This window comes from Bombus pyrosoma, linkage group LG2, assembly GCF_014825855.1.
Source record: "Bombus pyrosoma isolate SC7728 linkage group LG2, ASM1482585v1, whole genome shotgun sequence".
Lineage (NCBI taxonomy): Eukaryota > Metazoa > Arthropoda > Insecta > Hymenoptera > Apidae > Bombus > Bombus pyrosoma.
In genome coordinates this window covers 12,498,476-12,518,228 of record NC_057771.1, presented here as the reverse complement: position 1 = coordinate 12,518,228, position 19,753 = coordinate 12,498,476, and the positions used below count along the sequence as shown (strand labels likewise).

At 34.2% G+C, this 19,753-nt stretch overlaps 4 protein-coding genes across 11 annotated transcripts in view; 1 reads left to right on the top strand and 3 right to left on the bottom strand.

The window, feature by feature from the left end:
* The first annotated feature begins 1,152 nt into the window (after positions 1-1,152).
* LOC122577578 (THUMP domain-containing protein 3-like) lies at positions 1,153-3,165 on the top strand. Of its 3 annotated transcripts, XM_043748933.1 has the most exons (8): positions 1,153-1,312; positions 1,390-1,502; positions 1,629-2,091; positions 2,161-2,339; positions 2,425-2,524; positions 2,600-2,604; positions 2,688-2,825; positions 2,894-3,165. In XM_043748933.1, the coding sequence occupies exons 1-8, from the start codon at positions 1,219-1,221 to the stop codon at positions 3,050-3,052; spliced, it is 1,251 nt and encodes a 416-aa protein (XP_043604868.1). In that variant the 5' UTR covers positions 1,153-1,218; the 3' UTR covers positions 3,053-3,165. The 3 variants fall into 3 exon arrangements, with proteins under 3 accessions (XP_043604868.1, XP_043604867.1, XP_043604869.1); XM_043748932.1 differs by having other exon boundaries at positions 2,425-2,604; XM_043748934.1 differs by lacking the exon at positions 1,153-1,312 and having other exon boundaries at positions 1,391-1,502; positions 1,617-2,091; positions 2,425-2,604.
* On the bottom strand, positions 3,104-4,374 carry LOC122577579 (probable ribosome production factor 1). Its single transcript, XM_043748935.1, has 3 exons — positions 3,798-4,374; positions 3,445-3,709; positions 3,104-3,375 (listed from the first exon to the last, which is right to left on the bottom strand). Exons 1-3 carry the CDS (start codon positions 4,372-4,374, stop codon positions 3,198-3,200), a joined length of 1,020 nt encoding a protein of 339 aa, XP_043604870.1. The 3' UTR covers positions 3,104-3,197.
* A 648-nt stretch (positions 4,375-5,022) lies between these two features.
* LOC122577581 (BET1 homolog) lies at positions 5,023-6,398 on the bottom strand. Of its 2 annotated transcripts, none has more exons than XM_043748939.1 (4): positions 6,072-6,398; positions 5,638-5,716; positions 5,398-5,561; positions 5,023-5,314 (listed from the first exon to the last, which is right to left on the bottom strand). In XM_043748939.1, exons 2-4 carry the CDS (start codon positions 5,654-5,656, stop codon positions 5,159-5,161), a joined length of 339 nt encoding a protein of 112 aa, XP_043604874.1. In that variant the 5' UTR covers positions 5,657-5,716; positions 6,072-6,398; the 3' UTR covers positions 5,023-5,158. The 2 variants fall into 2 exon arrangements, with proteins under 2 accessions (XP_043604874.1, XP_043604875.1); XM_043748940.1 differs by lacking the exon at positions 6,072-6,398 and adding an exon at positions 5,885-6,005.
* A 290-nt stretch (positions 6,399-6,688) lies between these two features.
* LOC122577574 (KN motif and ankyrin repeat domain-containing protein 2) overlaps positions 6,689-19,753 on the bottom strand; it is a 61,406-nt gene continuing 48,341 nt past the window's right edge. For all 5 annotated transcript variants that reach the window (XM_043748914.1, XM_043748917.1, XM_043748916.1 and 2 more), the window contains 6 exons: positions 13,970-14,088; positions 13,792-13,872; positions 12,467-12,694; positions 10,043-11,286; positions 8,645-9,239; positions 6,689-8,564 (listed from right to left, as the gene is read on the bottom strand). In XM_043748914.1, coding sequence (XP_043604849.1) covers positions 8,118-8,564; positions 8,645-9,239; positions 10,043-11,286; positions 12,467-12,694; positions 13,792-13,872; positions 13,970-14,088 — 2,714 coding nt within the window. In that variant the 3' untranslated portion in view covers positions 6,689-8,117. The remainder of the gene's footprint in view (positions 8,565-8,644; positions 9,240-10,042; positions 11,287-12,466; positions 12,695-13,791; positions 13,873-13,969; positions 14,089-19,753) is intronic.

Genomic DNA, 19,753 nt, shown 5'->3' with positions numbered 1-19,753 from the left:
TTTATAAAATGTGATTGTATAGATACCCTTCACGTTTCCAAAGAAAATGTATCATTATATTATAATCGATCGTTTATACGATGGTTGAACATATCAATTTAATTTATATTTTTGTAATTTTCCTTTGCATTTGGTCCTCTCTGTTCGTTAGACCGATAAAATGAAATATTTGAATTTATCATTGCCTTTGCACGGACTACTTAAATTTCTCTTATCTCGTTGATAAGAAAACTTTTCGTTATTGAATCGTTGTCATTTAAATCTTAAGATTTTTTAGTAATTTTTTAACAATTCTTCAATCGGTCTTTTGCTCAATGTGAATAGACGAATAACATATGTGAGGCTTCTATGGTTATTTTGTATTACCAAACTTAATTAATCCTACGTGATATAAATATGAACTCCATTGGAACAGCAATTACGAAAAATATATTACAATTATTGCGAAAGTGGATATAGTGGCTGAATGTATACAGAAAATTCAATTTATTTTAATTAACGAAATTTTAGCGTGTTTTAACCGCAATTAAATGTAAATAATGAAATAAATTAGAACATAACAAAACACTATCGGTGGCTGTTCTTTCGTCTGACGGCAGCTCGATAAAATGCACGTATCTGCGCACACAAATGCAATTTATATATAAATTTACAATACCGTTAAAATTATTGAAAATATTCGTCTCGCGATATATACCGGTTTTCGTTCTATGTAATGCGTTTGATAACTATTTGTTGTTACATTTCGTAAAAGTTAGAAATTTTATAAACTGTTGAACAAAATTGACATCTTGTATCAGGAATGCATGAGCTTCGAAGAGGTATTCTTTATTTTGCACAAAAACGGACTTCGTAACCGCGCGATTTTAGCTACCTTTCACTCGCGTATTAAAATCGCGAGGTACATAGATTTTCGCGTTCTTGGAATGTTTTAATGTTCTAATAATTTCAAATAATTATAAAGAACATTAAAACGCTTTATTTTATATTTAAATTAATTTTTATGTAAAGTAAAAATATAAGCAGTAGAAGATTACATGAGAAATAAATAGAATACAATGATCATTTAATTTGATCTATAGTTAATATTATAGATTTATAATTAAATGCAGTTTATCTGATTAGTGGGACACGTGGTGCTAGTTTGATATTTGTCACGTGTATAATCACGTGTTCATGGAGCATAATATAATTTACATGTAAAGTACAAATTTTGACATGAATGAGGACAACGAATCGAATTTACGAAAGCTTTTCATAGAATCATTAGCGAGCGATAATGTTTTTATAGTAGCAACGACAATAGATACAGGTAGCTAAATGTTCCCTAATTAATAAGATTAAAGGCACGTGGTTACTTAGAGTAACCTATAAATCGTCTAATTTTAGGTTTCGAGTGGCAAGCAGTGGATGAATGCAAAGAGAAATTAGATAAAAATGTTAAGATTGTTAAGGAACGCGGCAAGATTTATTTTAATGTATATTGGAGTCAATTCGCACAAGTAATATTATTTTTTGTTTATTTTAAAACTGATGTTTTTAATATGTAAATTTATTTCTGTGAAGTAAAATTGTTATTGTACAGAAAGCGAATTAATAATATTATTTTATTTGAGTTGTAATTTTAGGTACAAGAAATGAGATCGATAGACAATGTTTATATTGTCGCAGATGTTAGAAAATTTGAATTCTCAGGAGATAGTAAAGAAGCTGATTTACAATTGTTTAAAGATGCTGTGCATAATGATATGAAATTAGAAAAAGCTTTGAACGCTTGGAAAATTATTACTGGTTTTCAAGGGAAAATATATCCAACTACTGATGAATATAATGTAGCTGAAAAAGATCGTAAGCTTTGTAACACAACTGTTACACCAATCATAGTTAAAGGAAGAAAAAGAGGGCAAGATCCGTCTGACACTAAGGAAGATGAAATATTAAGATATAGAGTAACATGTGAAAGAACTGGAAAACATACATTTGAATCAGCAGAGGTTGCCAGAGCTATTGGAGGAGAATTGCAAGATAAATATCTGTGGCTTGTGGATCTATCAACATATTATTTAGAAGTAGTTTGTAAAGTAGTTGACAGTAAGTGAAATAAATTAATATGTGGTTGCTTTTTATTGTAGAGGATAATATGTATTATATCATGAATAGATGAATTGATAACACAGTTACGTATTACACATGAATCTAAGCATCATAGGAATATCATGTGTTTTGGACCAACTACTCTTAGAGCAACTGTATGTTATAATTTGTTAAGATTAGCTCATCCTAATCCAGGAGACATCATAATTGACCCAATGTGTGGTAGTGGTTCCATCCCAATTGAGGTAATATAGACACATACATTTGTATTTCAATATAACATAAATATATTATGTTAAAGATAAAAATTATTAATATTGAAAATTACAGGCAGCTTTAGTATATTCCCAATCTTATATTATTGGAGGGGACAATCATCCAAAAGCTGTACATAACACAAAATCTAACATAGAGGCATCTTCCTCTAAATGTAAAATTGACTTACTACATTGGAATGTTTCACAATTACCTTTTAAAGATTCCTTTGTCGATATTATTGTTACAGATATGGTATTGAAGTATTTAAATATTATCTTATAACATTTTTATTGTACGTTACCCTATTTATTTACTTTATCAAATAATCTTTATAGCCATTTGGGAAAAGGAGTGGACGAATGCTGGACAATAGAATACTTTATAAGCAATTCTTGATAGAGTTAGGACGAATTATGAAACCCTTAAGAGGTCGGAGTGTTTTACTCACTTACGACAGGCGCAGCCTTAGTATGGTACGCTATTAAAATTTCGAAATCAGATCTTTGTAAAATTATGATTGAGGTTGTTTTCTTTGTTACAGGCTTTACAAGCAGCTGGAGATTTGTTCTATGTAACAAAAACTTTGGGTGTAAATATAGGTGGTCTTCAAGCTGCAGTTTATGTCTTAAAACGAACAGATATATCCTATGAACAATTTAAACCGAAAGTTATTAAACACATGATGTGTAGAAAGAAATAAGCTATTCTTATTAACTCATGTTAAAAGATAAATTTAAATATCTTTATTTTATATCTACAAGTTCGCATTTTGTAAAAGTTTAATAAAAGGAAATTTTTATATTTCTTATAAAAGAGCTTTTATTTAGTTTATTAAATAATAAACTTTATAAGAAAAATTTTCTTCTGCTCGTTTCCATATCATGTCTTCTTCCTTGTATAATCCATTCGTATTCTCCATATTTGCTGTCAAATGTTCCATGTTGCAGTGACTGCAATTTTAGGGTAAATCGAGGTCCTAACTCTCTCAATCTGGGTTTATTCCTTTCCATGTCAAATTGATATCTGTAATATCATTTGTGTAATTGTATGTTCATTAAGCATTCTACCACAATAAAGACTAAATTATTATACCTATGATGCCTGAAGAATATATAGTCTCTTTGATTGTGAAATGTTACCACTCTCCTGCCTTTAAATTCAGGTTCATAATGAAACAGTGCTCCTAACATTCTACCAATTGTACAACCTAAGCGGGTAGTGAAATTATTTAAAATAACTTCTGGTCTATGTTCAGAAATTTCTTTGTGACTACGTTTTAAATCTACTGTTAATTTAACATTGCTAAGTTTAAAATGTGCTGTTGGTCCATCAGGTAAATGAATAACTAACAAACCATCTAAGAAAATTTATAAGGAAAACATTAAATATACAAATAAAACAAAATTGTTCTAAACAATACAGTTATAAATGTATACAAAGGATACTTGGTTTGCACTGATTTTCATTAACAATTACAATATCAGTGAAATTCTTTGCTATAGCACTTTTTACCATTTTTTTTACTCCAGAACGGTTTCTATATAAAGAGATAGAATTCGGTATTATCCTTGTTAATTCTCTGCCAAAAATTCTGGTTTTTCTTGTCGGATTGTCACAAAAGCTAATCAAAACTTTAGGTTCGTAAGCATGCTTATAAAAAGGAGCAAATTCATCATGTTCAAAATCAACTTTAAGCTCTGCATTCTCTTCATCATCAAGATCACCAGAAACAGTAGTTTCATCTTTCTCCCTTAAGCTCTCAAGGGTATGTGGTACTTGTTTTGGACCACCTTCTTGAATTCTTTTTTTCTTGGCTTCTTTTTTGGCCTTTGCTTTCTCTTTCATTAACTTCAGACATTTTTGATGTCGGACTGCCTTGCATTTTATGTGATTAAAGTTGCTGTCAGATGGCAAAATAACCTCTGATGTTTTATCTCCTGAAGTACTTGGTTCTTCTTCCTCTTTCTCTTGTTGAGCTCGACTCAAAGGATTTATTCGTAAATTTTTGAGCTTCATTTTCATAAATTATTTGTTTTATTTTGATATAAAGTTATTACTTAGTACTATGTGTAGCCAAATATCGTACACGTGAATACTACTCGATAGTCAGGTTATAGTAGGTTACCATTTACTATCTAGTTGCAGTTCATTGCCGCCAATTTTCAAACATCACTCGACGAAAATTTCGGATATACAATTATCTTTATTTCGCATTAAAAAATTTAAATATATATATGTATACGTTTTATCTTAACATAAAAAATATTTTTGAACATTCTTATAGATTATTTAATTTATGTACAAAATATTAAAAAATTATTTGTCATAGTTTTGAAAGGTGACTACATTTCCGGATCGGTGGAGATCTGTTAAAAAAGTGAACCGAAAAATTGACCTGATTTTCAAGGTTAAATTCTTTTTTCATCACGAAGAACGAAAGTCATGTAGAAATCACGGATTCAACAACTTAACCATTTGTCTGAAAAAAAATATGAAAATTCCATTAGTTTTCAACAACCAACAGATATTCACTTTTCCAAAGGTCAAAAAATCACCTCCAAAAACCATGACAAATAATTTTTTGACATCCCGTACATGTAAGTGTAATATTAGGATAAAATTTTTTATACATAGAATTTGGCTAAAGTTTAACTGTACAGCTTATTGAAATAGGTTTAAAATGTTATTTCTTATACACAAATATTAAATGTTATGCTTGGAAATTATTATGAACACATGTATAATAAAACACTTCGTGGGAATGAATCCTGTTTTTGAATACCCCTTTGACATCACAATGTTCTAGTTAAAAGAATTTCACTGTTACCCATAATATGAAAAAGACAAATATGGAAAACAACATTAAATATAGGATGTAGTAAGTATGACTTCCTTTAGATAAACGTAATACACGTGTAACTGCGTTTGTTAACGAACCACTTGTCCTTTCAACATCTTCATCCTGATAACAAAAAGTTTCTTCTATATATTTCTATCTTCTATATATACTCAGCAGATTTTTATTTACACTAATGTGTTATTCACCATTCCACGGAGCATTTTATCCTGATATTCCACTTCATTTCCAATGTCAATCGACAGTGACTTTAGGGCATGAATTTTGTCTTTCAAATGATCTGTCATTCTTTCATTCTCATCTTCCAAATCTCCATGGCTCGATGTAGTTGGTACCGGTTCATAGGCATAATCTATCATAAAATATCAAATCATATTAAGTTATAACAATTAAACATTATATTGAACTTTGAACTTAGGTTAACCTACTTGTATGAATCCTTCGCATTTTATTCTCAATTTTGGCGGTTAATTAATGTACTTTTGCAGGAAAAAGATTATAGCGAATCTAAACAATAAACGTGTTACAAAATATTAATACAATAAGACATACATTAAACAAACAACTGATATTTTAATTATAAATATTACTTAATATTTGTAAAATATCTATCGCTTCTTTTTATATAACTTTTTACTACTTTTAAATAATTTGATAAAATATTGAAACACATATAAACATGAGTTTTACAAGTTGAAATTTGTATTTTTAATTCACATAAAGTTTGAATTAGAAAGTAACATGTCATATGCAATATTACAACAAATTGTTTGCTTTAATTTATATTATATATCCACGAAATTAATAAAAATATTTAAACTGTTTTCATACATATTGATTATGTTAAAACACAATTACAAACCATGCGAAAAGAACTGTCAGGGAAGCGATCAAATAACGTACGTTATACACATATGTATACGTTAAACGTAGTGAGTAGTGATGCATGTACATATGACGTATATATGTCAACGTCAACGTCGCGTTACGGTCATGATCATGATATGTAATCAGCACTGATCATCATTATCAATCAGGGTTGCCAACTTCGAAGTTCGAAACTTTAACCTACTTTAACTTGGATTTCAAATATGATGTAAAGCGTTCAAACTATTAACAGTCAAATAAATATGATTGTACTATTTAAAATTACGGTTTTGAAATAAATAATATTGGGATCAATGTATAGATTTTATGAGAATATATTTCTATTTGAAAAAGGACTATTACTATCAAAATGCTGAACTTCTAATAACGTATATGTATATTAAATTGATCCAATTTATATTTTATCGATATTGTATGCTCTGCTGATCATGGGACATTAAACTTTACCAAAATTTGCTTTTTATTATCATTAGTACATTTATAACGGTTAAGGGTTTCATATAAGTTTATAACATAAAGTGAGGATTTCGATTAATTCATAATGTATTGTTTACATTAATTTTTGGTAAATTGTAGTATCATACAATTATCTTATGTTGTTTCTTTTCGATTTTATTATCAATTACAATATTATGTTAAATATAAAGGCACAAACAATGAAAAGTAGTTATCTAATTTCTAGATTCCTACAAGTCTATTACTTGATTCAGTACTATCTTTGATACATAGTCGTCACTTAACGTTAATATAAATCCTTAACGATAGGAATACTCATTATAGCGTTAAACCTAAATCTTTGATGTTGAACTTAAATACGTTCGTTATTTCTAGATATTCACAACCCTATGTAAGAATACGTTCAACGTTAAGATTATTCTTATACATCCAATTCCTAACACGAGGGTAACACAGATAAACGAGGAATGAAATGAAATTACATCTTTTGTATTTTGTTCTATATAATATAATATATAATATATATATATATATATACTGTATCCTGAAATAATTTCAACAACTATTAAACTTAGTAAATTTTCCTCGCATGCCCTCCGATATTTTGTTGTTATGTACGGATGCTATATTTATACTTTCACATCTATAACATTTCTACTTCAACATCGAACGATCACCAATAGGTTCTACAAATTTCTCCGTATATAAATTCAACATTATAGTCACAGGAATTAGAAATCTCGTATTTGTGCACCATATAATCATTACACATATTGTATCGTTTTCCTCTATGTGTATCAGTACACAATTATTCTACTGATAGTTTGATCCCCAGGATTTAACGGAAATTAGGCCTGACAGTTACAGAATATGTTATAGAGTAGATATAAGAAAAGCTTTCTGCGACAAGAAATTCGGATTGTTTGTTGATTCGTTCTTTTTTTATTTTTGGAATGTTCAATGCCACAGGATGTTGGAAGACATTACGTACTTAATTCTTTCCCTGTGTGGGCTCGTATTTATATATAAGAAATTTTTTTGTACTTTCACACATGGTTTTTAAAAATGTAGAAATTGAATTTTGAAGTTAACCATTTAGTCATCGTGACATCGTATAAAATTTATTAACAATGAAAATGGATTCATCTTTTACTCTGATAGCACCTAGAAAGAAGTTTCAAATTTTATACAAATCCCTCCTATCTACTAACGCTGTGAAACAACACGTTTCACAGATACCTTTCCTATGGACTAACTTTACAAAACATCCTCAAACTTTTTTTGAATAATTGTATACAAAGTTGAGCAGTTAAATACACATCTTAAATTAAATATTTGCGCTGAGACTGATGAATGATTAGGCAAGAACATGATTGTTTCATCTTAAAAAATTAAAATCCTAAAATATTATAAATCGACGATAAATACTAAAACACGTTAGCAATAAATATAGGAAACACGGAACGCCGATTGCATTATTGCTTATTTGTATGATGCGATTATAATTCAAATTATTTACTAGTACGTTAAATATCAATAAAAAAAAGTCTTCCAATATTGTAAATTATTTAGCAGAATATTTTGAGGTGTTTAAGGAAACTGTTGAAGAATGAATTCGCCGGGATGGAGCTGGGCTTACTGGAGCTGAAGGGGAAGGGCCGGTAGGTGTTGTTGGTTTGGAACCTCTTCTACTACGTCTCATCGACGAATATGGACTTGTTCCTCTATTCACGCGCTCGTGTGCATAGAGTAATACACCGATATCTCGATTGCCTGCTTCTAACGCGATTTTTAGAGCGGAACTACCATCTATATCAACGATCGATGGATCACAGTCTGGATGCGCAAGTAACAATCGTACGATGTCCGTGTGCCCATGTTCCGCGGCACACATTAAAGCTGTACTGCCATCTTCATCTTGAATGTTAACTGCAGCTCCAGCATCCAGAAGTAACTGTGTCATGTCTTTGCGACCATGAGATACTGCCAACATCAAGGCAGTTTGACCATGCTGAAAAAGATTACAAATTTTAAGTATACAAAAAAGGCAAAAAGTAAGATCATACTAAAGTCATTACTTTAAGTACTTACTAATTTTGCTCGAATATTAACATCTGCAAGCTGGAATAATCTGTTAGCCACTGAAGCATGAGTGGAATTTCTGACTTCAGCAAGAGCTGCCAACATCACAGCCGTGTATCCGGCCACATTTGCTTTGTTAATATCGCAAACTTTTGAATCAAGAAGTATAGATACAACATCAAAATTTCCATGAGATACTGCATAATGCATTGCAGTGTTCCCACTTGAGTCAGTCATATTAACAATATATTCCAATAAAGTACTTGAACATTCTTCAAAACAATCTAGATAATCTTCAACTTCTAAGGGATTGGCATTTATTGTGCTTGAAACTTTGAACCATTCTTGTTGGATGATATTAATAGCATTTTTCATTTGATGAGAGATATTTTTACTAGGAGATTTTTTAAAGCTGTCGTTAAGAACCTTCATGGCGGCCTGCATCTCTTTCGATGGTTCAACTTTCTTCCTGGGTTTTTCTTGTATAGGTTGGAACAATGCAGATTCTGGAAGTTCGTGTTTTTCTTCACTATCTGCTTGTTTTTCTGTATTATATATTTCTTCTGATTTATCATCTTTTCTTTTTTCTCCTTGCAATTGGATACTATAAAAAGTATAGAAAAATGTAAATATAAAAATATATAATATATAATAAACATATAATATATAATATGTAAAATATATAAAATATATAATATACGTTTTTTTATTGGAGAGGATCAAATAAAATAAAGTGATTAAAAAGAAATCAATTACCCTTTCTCAACGAAACAAGCAGAATTTATTTCGGTGAGTTCGGTATCGTTAACTAAACGGGTAGTGTGTTGTTGTTGCTGCTGTTGCAGCATCGATTTGTTGAGATCGGATACACGATTTACTTATTCACCATAGCGAAATCGCAATGATTTTAAGTGCACTTTTTTCTGTCACTGACCTCTACGACGTTATTTACGATTTGACCTCTGCGCCCTGCTCCGTGAAAATACTTATGACGCATAGGACGCGCAACCATGGAGTTCGAAAAAACCAACAAATCCTTGATATGCACTTGATTGTCACTGACTATGCGATAGATTGATTCTCCATGGTGCCAACTTCTTTACTACCTTTTTTACCGAATTACCCTTAATCTGAACTTTCCACCCTGTAGATGGCGTATGTAACATTTTCTAGTGCTTATATCGACAGATATCGAACGATCTTATAAGATAATTTTTTGAAAAAATAAATCTTAATATGTAATTCAAATGAATTAATAATGATTACACATTACTAATTTCTCATCTACATAAGGTTTTAAGTATCTAAATAATAAGATTTACCATCGTGTTTCATTGAGAAGAGTAATTAACATAATAGAGACGAGAGAAAAATAACGGGGATGTTATCCCTAAACAAATTACTAACCGATTATTGTTGTCATATTGTTCCTTGTTATCGGAATCATATCTAATCACACCTGCAGGTATCTTCGTATACGTATCCTGTCGTTTAAATTGTCTTCTGTAATCTATCGTGTTGTTCAACGGTATTTGAGACGGCCTCGGTATCCTCGAGACGAGATTCGTGTTCTGGTGATTCATATTATTCTCCGCGTTGTTGACAATTTGTTTCGCCAAATTCTTTATAGTCTCCTTACAATTATCACAATAATTAGCAGCGCATGAGATAGAAATGTGTGGTTTGATCGATTCTCCGACCGAGACGTCTGTGAATTTCTTTTTTATCGGCGAAGTACCAAACTCTCGTTTTCTAGGCGCTAGACCGGAAGTGTCGGTGCTCTTTACCGTGGTTCTCACTAAATCATCTACCATAACGCTAACAGATTTTGTAGTTTTTCTTTTTAGCTGAGTATCGCCGTAATTAAACGAATGACTTCTCGAGTTCATCGAATGTAAAGATAACGATTGAGTAGCAACTGGATCGGAACCAACAGCGATGGTCCTCGTTGCAGGACCAGTTCTAACCTCGATTCCAATTTCACACACCCTTGGTTTTACCATGACTCCTACGTTCGTTCTCATTTTAAATGGTTCCGCCACCTGTATGTACTGATCCTTCTTCTCGATTATTTTTATCGGATCTGGGGTACACTGACAACCCCTAGACACTGTATCTTTAATTAACGTATTCTTATAAATCCTGAGAGCATCATCCACGATAACCGCGACATCTTCTTTCGTTAAAACGTCTTTCATATTTAACCCTGTCGATGTTCCACACGATCTTTTCTTCGCTTCTTTCTTTATTTCAGGTGCTATATCCTCGATCACAAATCGACTGTATACAAGATCCTTTAACTTGTTCCTCGTGTTAACTGCAACATCACGAAATTTCTTTACATCTCTGGCCAATTTCGGGCTGGTAGGTGGTATCGTTTCTATCTGAAGTGGGCTTCTCTTCAAACGATTCCTCATTTTTTCCTCCGACGTTATATCTTCATACAGTCGATGGTTACGGGTTAAAGTCGATCTCCAACTGTCGTGGGAATCGCTCGAGTAGAGCTTATCAAGACTCGACGATGTTCGATCGTCGAACAATGTGCTCTGGTCTTTAATTTCAGGTACGATTTCTTCGATTTGCAATCGACTCTTTTGCAAAGATCGTTTTATCGGGGTGCTCGTTATCATGCCGACGTCTCGGGTTCGAACCTGATCGCGTGACAATCCAACGTGTTACTACGTATATGTACTACATACGCTGTCATAAATATTAGGATACCCGATACTTGGTACAAATCGAATGCTATCTACTGCTTTTATTTTCTAATTATTTTATTATAAAATGTCACTTATTATGTTCTTCCTCTGTAATTTTCACATATATATATATATATATATATATATATATATATAGATGAAATAAAATTTGTGCAAGTCAATCAATAAGTATAACAAGTAGATATCCTGATACTTATGCGCGAATACGTATCTTCCTTTTATTTAATTAGTTACAATATTACCCTTGTCTTTTAGAACGAGGAGCTTAGAGAATACTAGACTACTTTGCGGAAGCTAATCGGCGGAAGTTAATTACCCAGTTCGCAGCTAGTTTTCTAACAAAGTTTTCGATGCAAACTTTATTTTGATTTACGTAAGCGACGCACCCGACGCGATGAGAAAATTCGCGGAGATTCTATCGGCTTAACCTTTAATTCAATTACGGCGTAAAAGTGTGATGCAAACGAAATGTGCACGGTGACCCATTTTCGTTCGGCTATAAATACAAACGCGTATTAGGAAGCGGAATATCGGGCTCGTAATTAGAATCAGCAGATGCCAGGCAACCGAGAGAGAGCTAACTCGCAAAGGAGACTTAATAAAATAAACCGTCCAATAAAAACCATTGCATACCGTCTATTATTACTCCTTTATGTTCACCGATTAATTTATTCCGCCTCAAATAAAATCAAGTAAAACGGACGGTTGCGTTCGAAAAACTTTTCTTTCATGCAAATGGTAACAAGCTAATAGAAAGGTGGTTCGCGCATATTCATAAGAAACCCAAGAAGTAGAAACTGCATGAAATTAATTGCATAGAATCATCCTGCCGAAAAGAGACGGGCTCGCGTTTCAACGGCGAATTTAAGCCCCACACTTTCTCACCAGATCCGATAAAGCAACATTCGCCTAACTATTTCGCTGTGAGTGCAATTAAAAGGTAGCCGAGCATCGGGTATATGCAAATTTTCCACCTCGGTCCGTTGAAGTTGATTCAAAGCCGCGTTCTCAACGTGTTACGGTTTCTCAAGCGATGGAACATAAGAGAGCGAGAACAAAAGGAGATCGAGGGGGCCGATAAAACGGCGTGAAACGGAAGTCCATGGCGTACCTGCTGGTGCGAAACACCGACGTCCCGTGTCATTACGCCGCACATCGTTCCCATGTCTCTCATTGGAGTGGCCGTGTTCCTCAGATTTCGCTGGGAGTCGCGTTGTTCCGAGAAAGACTGGCTGCGATGCCTGTGCAATACGCTATCGTCGTACTGTTTCGTTTTGCTCAGCTCGTCCACTTGTCGCAGCAGATTCCGCTTCTCCTCTTTCAGCACCGACACTTGCACCTGCGTTGGAGACGTCGTGAAAAGGGAAATGTTATGGCATTTGGGTACCGTCTAATGTTGGTTTTGCTGTTTAGCATTTCGGTGGTACGGGGAACTACTTGGATGGTATAGAGTCAAGGGTTTGATAAATTGCGGATACTTCAAAATTTAGGCATTTGGGGATTTGGAGGTTTAGGTGTTTTGAGTTTGATAAACTCTCAGAGATTTGCATATGGTTAATAGGGGTTTAGTGAATTTTGGGAACGCAAAGCTTTAGAAGATTTATAGACGTTTAGGTGTCTAAGGTTCGACGAATTTTTGAAGATACAAAGATTTACGGGTTTAGGGTTTAATAAATTGGACTCTTTGAAAGTTGGAAAGTTGAAGATTTTTTTTTTCAAGATCTCGAAATTTGTGAATTTAAAGGTTCAGATGTTCAATGTTTGGTGAATTTTTGAAGATCCTTAAATTTGGAAAGTTAAGAATGTATTGAAGTCGTTTGGTGAATTTAGAAAGTCGAATGATTCGAACGTAAGGGATCCTGTAATAAGTTATTTTTATCGCATAGACAGATAGATTGTTTGATCGATCGCGAAAAGAAGGTTGGTCCCACACGTTTGTCCTTGGAATTAAAATTAGATCAAAGAATTTACTTTTGATGTTACAGTGATACATTTCTTTTTTAATGTTAACTGTATGAAAACTTTGCTTCCGAATAATCGTTTTGTGTCACCGATAAGCGCGAGGCGCGAAACGTGCCACTGCAACAGTCAGCATTTATTTTACGACACGTAATTACATTTCCTTGACGAAAGTATCGCAATGAAAAGAAAGAAATTAACTCGTGTTATAACGAGGTACGAACTCCGAGAAAAACACGCTAAACGAAATGTGAATTTCGAGTGTCGGTTCAACGAATAACGCAAGTCTCTCTGTGAATTTATTATCTTTCCTTCTTCAAAGTTCATCGAGTCAAAGGTTTACGATAATTAAAAGGACGACCCCCCTCTCGGAGGTGTTTGAACACGATTACGTTATCGAAAGAAGGACAAACATGATTCATGAGATTTACAGTAAGAAAGCGCTTCAATGATTGAAATGAAAATTATTCTGTTTACCTGTAACATGGGAATTGCCTTGACCTGTTCCTCCAACTCCCGCATCCGTTCCAACGACGCTGCCATTTGTTCTCTGATGTTCTACAAATACACAGGTTTGCGTTCAGAGTAATACGATCTTATTGTCGTAGACGTTGTCAAGTATACGAGTTCGATTTTGTTTACTTGTTGCTCGTACCTGTAGCGCGCCAGTGCTGAGATTCGAATTTCCGCTTCCGACGCTCGCGTTATCAAAATCACCCCCGGCGTGTTCCGTTTGCGCGTTGTTCTGCGCTGGTGTGGCCGTGTTCGTTCCATCTAGAAAAATATTTTTATTATTTATTTCCCATATTTATTTTTTATTCCTGATATTTTGGAATTGATATCGCGGAAACTAGTGCATGTTCTCTCGTTTATCATCGGATGAAAATTAGAAGGATCTAAAATTATCCTTATCAAGGTTCCATAACTTGTGATTTAATTACTGATTTAATTAAATACATTTCATCTATGATATTGTTTCGTCGACCACTGGCGGAGAGACGCGATCGCGAGAAGGCACGTCAACGGGAGTCGTAAATTCCCGTTACGATTAAATAATCCACGCCACGAAATGATCGATCCCCTGATTTCTGTTACGACAATAGGGGTGGTTCAACTGAATTTACACTGAATTAGCAGGTATAGAATAGTGTTTATTCCAACAACTTTATATAGAAAAATAGTTATACTGATGCATAAGTATAAGTGAAATAAATGACTGATTTAAGATATGAAACTCGTAATAACGTGTTGAATAAGTGTAGAACTGTTGATGACTGTTTGAGCACTCGCTCGAGAGTGCTGGACTGCCCTTAAGGTGTCTCGGAGGAATGTTATTATATATAGGAAAGCTATGGATGTGTCCTTTTACTGATGAACAGGATATGCAGAAGTCTCCCACCAACGTAGAGCGGCGGTGGACTTTGCTCCTGATGAAAAACAGCCTTTTATGATGGACATGTGTCAGGTTTTTCCCATCTGATGACTGCCCGCTTTCTCCGTGATTCCTAAGAGCGCCTAGCAAACTCAAGGACCTTTCCAAGACCCAGCCATAGATTGCAAATACTTCTCGAATTAGAGAATTCTCCAGACATGCAATTAGACTGGCAAACATGTGTGGAGACAATGCAGCTAAAGGCTAATGTCTTTATGGTGGGTCATTGGGTCTATTGAGAATCGGGATGGCCTGTAGGTTGACTGTTGGCTGCCAGGTAGCGAGGGCTGGCGTGCAGATGCCCCGCGCGACGTAACAGATATAACTACAGTGTACAACGATTACGTGTATAATATGCCAAGTATTTTGTTGAAAGTATGCCAAGTATTCTGTTTCTTTGGGAAGAGACAAACACGGATAAGGGTTATTTTTATTACGAGCTCTCCAATTTATCTTATAATTGTGGAGTATATAAAGAAAATGTAACATACGTGCCGCTACTATTGCGTGCACATTGTACTTTTTAACGACCAAGGATCTTGCTTTTGACATTTTGCACGAAATCAGCAAATATTAAAAAACTCACGTGCGGCGAGGTGCATATTTCAATTAATCGCACGTGAACGATATGTAATTAAACTTGGTGGATTCAATCCTGAATTTAATTTCAATTGGCAACCGACGGAATGATTCTAATTATAAGAATGTCTACTCGTGAATGCCATAGAAATTCGTATTAAAACACAATTCTACGTAATGAAGTCAAACGTTCATATCGTGCTTTGTTCTTTATTAAAGCGAGCAGAATTTTTCTACGTTATTACGAAAAGGAAACATGTATTACACGCGACATTCGGAAAAATTGCTGCTTAATGAAAACAGAATTATTTGATTTTTGCTCCGATGAAAGTGTACGTTATTTTAGCCGAAGGTTTTCTCAATATATCTGTTGAAATCAGTTTGATCGTTCTCGCCTTAATTTAATTATTGGAATAATTCTACGAAATTCTATGAAGTAAAACATTTCGTTATTGATAACGAACGGAAGTATGCCGCCCTGGACACAAACGAAGTCTTCATGTAATTAAATTAACAAGCGAATGAATATTTGATTGATATTATTATCGATATTATCCAAATATATGATACGAGTCGCACGTGTAATATGTGCAATACGATGTATAATAGTAACGTATGACTCGACGTATAGGATGATACAAATAATAAAACGGACAGTTGCGCATTGGAGGAACATTTCGTTGCGATAATGTCTTCCTCGAACATCCAAATTCCCCCGGTATACGTTTCGATACAGAGAGCGAAGTTGTGTAACCGATTCATCGGAAACTAAGAGAAAAGTAAATATCATAGCAGGCTGATGAAATTGTATTGATTAAATAGGAAATGTATACGAATGCTTGCAAAAAGTATAAGAAAATTCTTATAGCGCAGCGAAGAATATTGCACACTGAGCAACATAGTGATAACTTTTAGCGCGATGTTCAATTACCGTAGTTAGGCAGAATGCGTCACGTAATACGCACACGAATAGGTTAATGGGACACCTGTTTCGTTGAAGGCGTAGAAATATCGCGATGGGAAAATTGGACAGCTGTGGAAATTACTTTTTCCATGTGTACAAGATTTTACATAGATATAGAATAACGCGTATCTTTTGGATAGTTGTGTAAACATGTCGTTTGACCATGAAATCATTAGGATAACGAATAGAAGATACTTCAATAGATAAACGCTTTTGTCGAAATCATTAGCGCTTGAGGTCATTAGAAGATTACAAAAGATGATTGAGATCATGTTGTTGGAGCTGTAGGTTATTTGAGAGCTAAGTGGGGTCATTGAGATTATATCATGGAAATGCATTTGGATGTCAAATGGGTTCACTGAGATCATGCAATCGATATTCAAGATCATCTAACGACTACAAAAGGTCATCGACCTTATGTTAGTCACGTCCACGGTCGTTTAAATGTCTGAACCAGTCACTGCGTGCAGTTGTCATTTGCAGTTATGGTCATTTAAAAATTGCAAAATATTCTATGCAAAATACTATTGAATAAATAAATGTTGATTAAATTGTTTGGTCCCGACTCATTCGGAGATTAACACGAATTGATTAAAAGGAGATCCGGAATTTTGTCATTTAAATTATAGAATATCCGCTCTTTTATTTCAATCGTAAAAATATATTGCTCATAACAGTATTTAATTAAAACGGAACGAACGATGAATTCTAACACGTTATAAAATTTTAATTAATGTCTCTATTTCTAAAAAATGGAATTACGTGTTATCTGCATGTGAAGTCCGAGGGAACAGCAATCTAATTTTCTGCGTACACCCCTCGCTCGTAACAATACGGTTCTCCACTCGAAACAGCCGGAGAAACAGCGTACGTTACGCAAGCACTGCGGCAGCGGTGTTCACCTGCGCTGTCGTTCAATTTTTCTTTTAATTGATTGTTGCGTAACGGACCGCGTGGCTGCATGGAAACGAGCTCGGACAATAAAGAAACGCGCCAGACGCGGCATTTCGAATGCGTTTGACGATATCGTGACACACGTGTCTCAGGCTCGGTCTAATGCCAAGGGGTTTGCCGCACGCGAATCGCGTCACGCGCTCTCGCAGAACAACGTTCATCCATCGTGTGCCACTTTTTCCCTTCATTACAGTCGACGCAAGCTATATAACCAAGTCATGAAATCGGTCAGGCATCAAAGTATGCATATTTTATTTAAGGATAAGCGCCAAGTAAGTGGATTGACAGAATAGAAGAGAAAAGGCCATAAAACTTTAATTCTCGGACGGCGAACGATCGGTCAATTTTGAGTCACACGCGTACTGCATGATCACTTTCCAAGTTATATTTATTCTTATTTCGTGTAATTATTTTGTTAAACCGCGTGAACGGTTTTATTTGTCAAGCAACTTTAGTTATATCTGAGTTGTAGATTTTTATGCATCTATGGTCCATGGTATTAGTAGTTGCTGCTGGTTGTAGATGCCGCTGCTGTTGGGGTACTGTTGTATTTTTCTCCCTATTTAAGAATCGTGGAAGAAAAATCGGACTTCGGTCGCCGGGATTCGATCCCGGGATCCGAACGTTCGTAACCTAAGGCGCTAACCACTGCACTACCGTCGTCCGTTTTTATGCATCTATGGAAAATTTAAGGGTAAAGCAACTCTCTCTGTTTTTAAATTCTAGTTTCTTAGATACGTTCATGGGAACATAAAATAGCATAAATACCAGAAAGGGGTAAAATAGGGGTAAAGTAAAATATTCGAGACTCGTGATCGTAATAATCCGGCTTCCGTTGGATCTCGTTAATCCTTAAACGGATTAGTCAAGTTATTTAAATTTAAGTAAAAGGACTCGAAGTCAAGTTACTCGAATTTAATTTGAATCCGAAGAAGGGGGATTAAAGTTGTTTTAGCTAACTGGATGAAAGCATAAATTTTGTGACAGATTATCTCTTCGTTCAAATTAATCGGTTGTTTAAGTCGTTTAAGCAATGGACGTTTGATGTCTGCTTTTTAAAAGCTTCGCTATTGAGACTCTCGAGGAATCTAGGACTACCTCGTTGACCTTTTTGAGGATACAGAATTAACAAGTATCGAAGGCTCGTAGGCTCATTGAGATAACCAACACGATGTACAAAGGGTACGCTTTAAGATCGGATCGATGTGCCATTTATCAACAAAATGAAAGTATCGAAGATGTTTATTCATCTTGTTCCTTTGCGTTTCCTTTTATAAAATGATATTTTTCAATTTCCCTTATAACGAAATAAAATAGCTCGTAAATTCGACTGTTATAAGATCAACACGAGTTTATTACCCATGCAGTCGTTTGTATGAGAACAGTTAGAAATAAATTCTGCACCCAAAGGTGCACCTGCAGCACGCGGAACGAAGAAACTTCGCCGTTATCGATCGATCCTGTTGCTCGCTATAAAATTCATAGATTTAAATCGGCTTTCTAACAGCTTACTCTTTAAATCACAGGAGATTCTAGAATCAATTTTTACCTTTGAAACTTCTTTCCATTATTTTTACCGAGTTTACTTTAACGCGTTGGCTGAACGAATATTATTTGGAAAAAGAACATAGAGATTTTTTAAATCTTTCAATTCTTCCAACTGAAAGTTGCTTTTCATTTTGTTCTTTTTCACTTTATCCCTTGTACTGTTATTTTTTCCCAGAATCGGTTATATACATATAAAACATTTATTTTTTTTAAAAAAACACTGTTACAGTAGCATTTTAAAATATACAAAATTTCACAAATATGACCATTTATTTATCTCTTCTTAGACCGATGGAACGATATAACCCGAATATTTAAGAGGTAATTTTTAAAACGATTGCTAGATTATTATATAATATATATAACATAATTATATATTATTTTTGCTTTTATAAAATATATATACATAACATTACTGACATCACTGAGACCAATTGGGACATATTGCAATTATATTAAAAACTATACCAATCTACGTTAATGAAAAATATACTAGCGATCACCATGAAAATCAATCTTTGTTAAGAAGTTAAGTTCTTGCAGTTCCATCAAGGAATTTCTCAATTATAATTTGATATCGCAGGAACTTTAGAAACTGACAGGACATGTACGTAACATCTACGTTGACGAAAAATTTGTTCAGGAAGTCAGGAGCCTTACGCAGCCTTTTAGCGCTATTGAATATCCTTAAAAGGACTCGACACGGTCCTCACGCGAGCCGTGACAACGCGAAGGATACACGAACGATCCAGCCATGTAAATAATGGCGCGTAATCGTTACGTTGCGCTTTATATGGACGAAAATGTGCTGGTTTTTCGCGTACGTTGTACATGTGGATTAGAAACACGTACACATTCCTTTAAGAAAAAAAGAAAAAAAAAAACAAAAAAAGAAAAACGAAACAACCGTAAAAAGGAGCACTCGACTGGTCCTCGACATTTCTTCCCTTCATTTTCCCTTT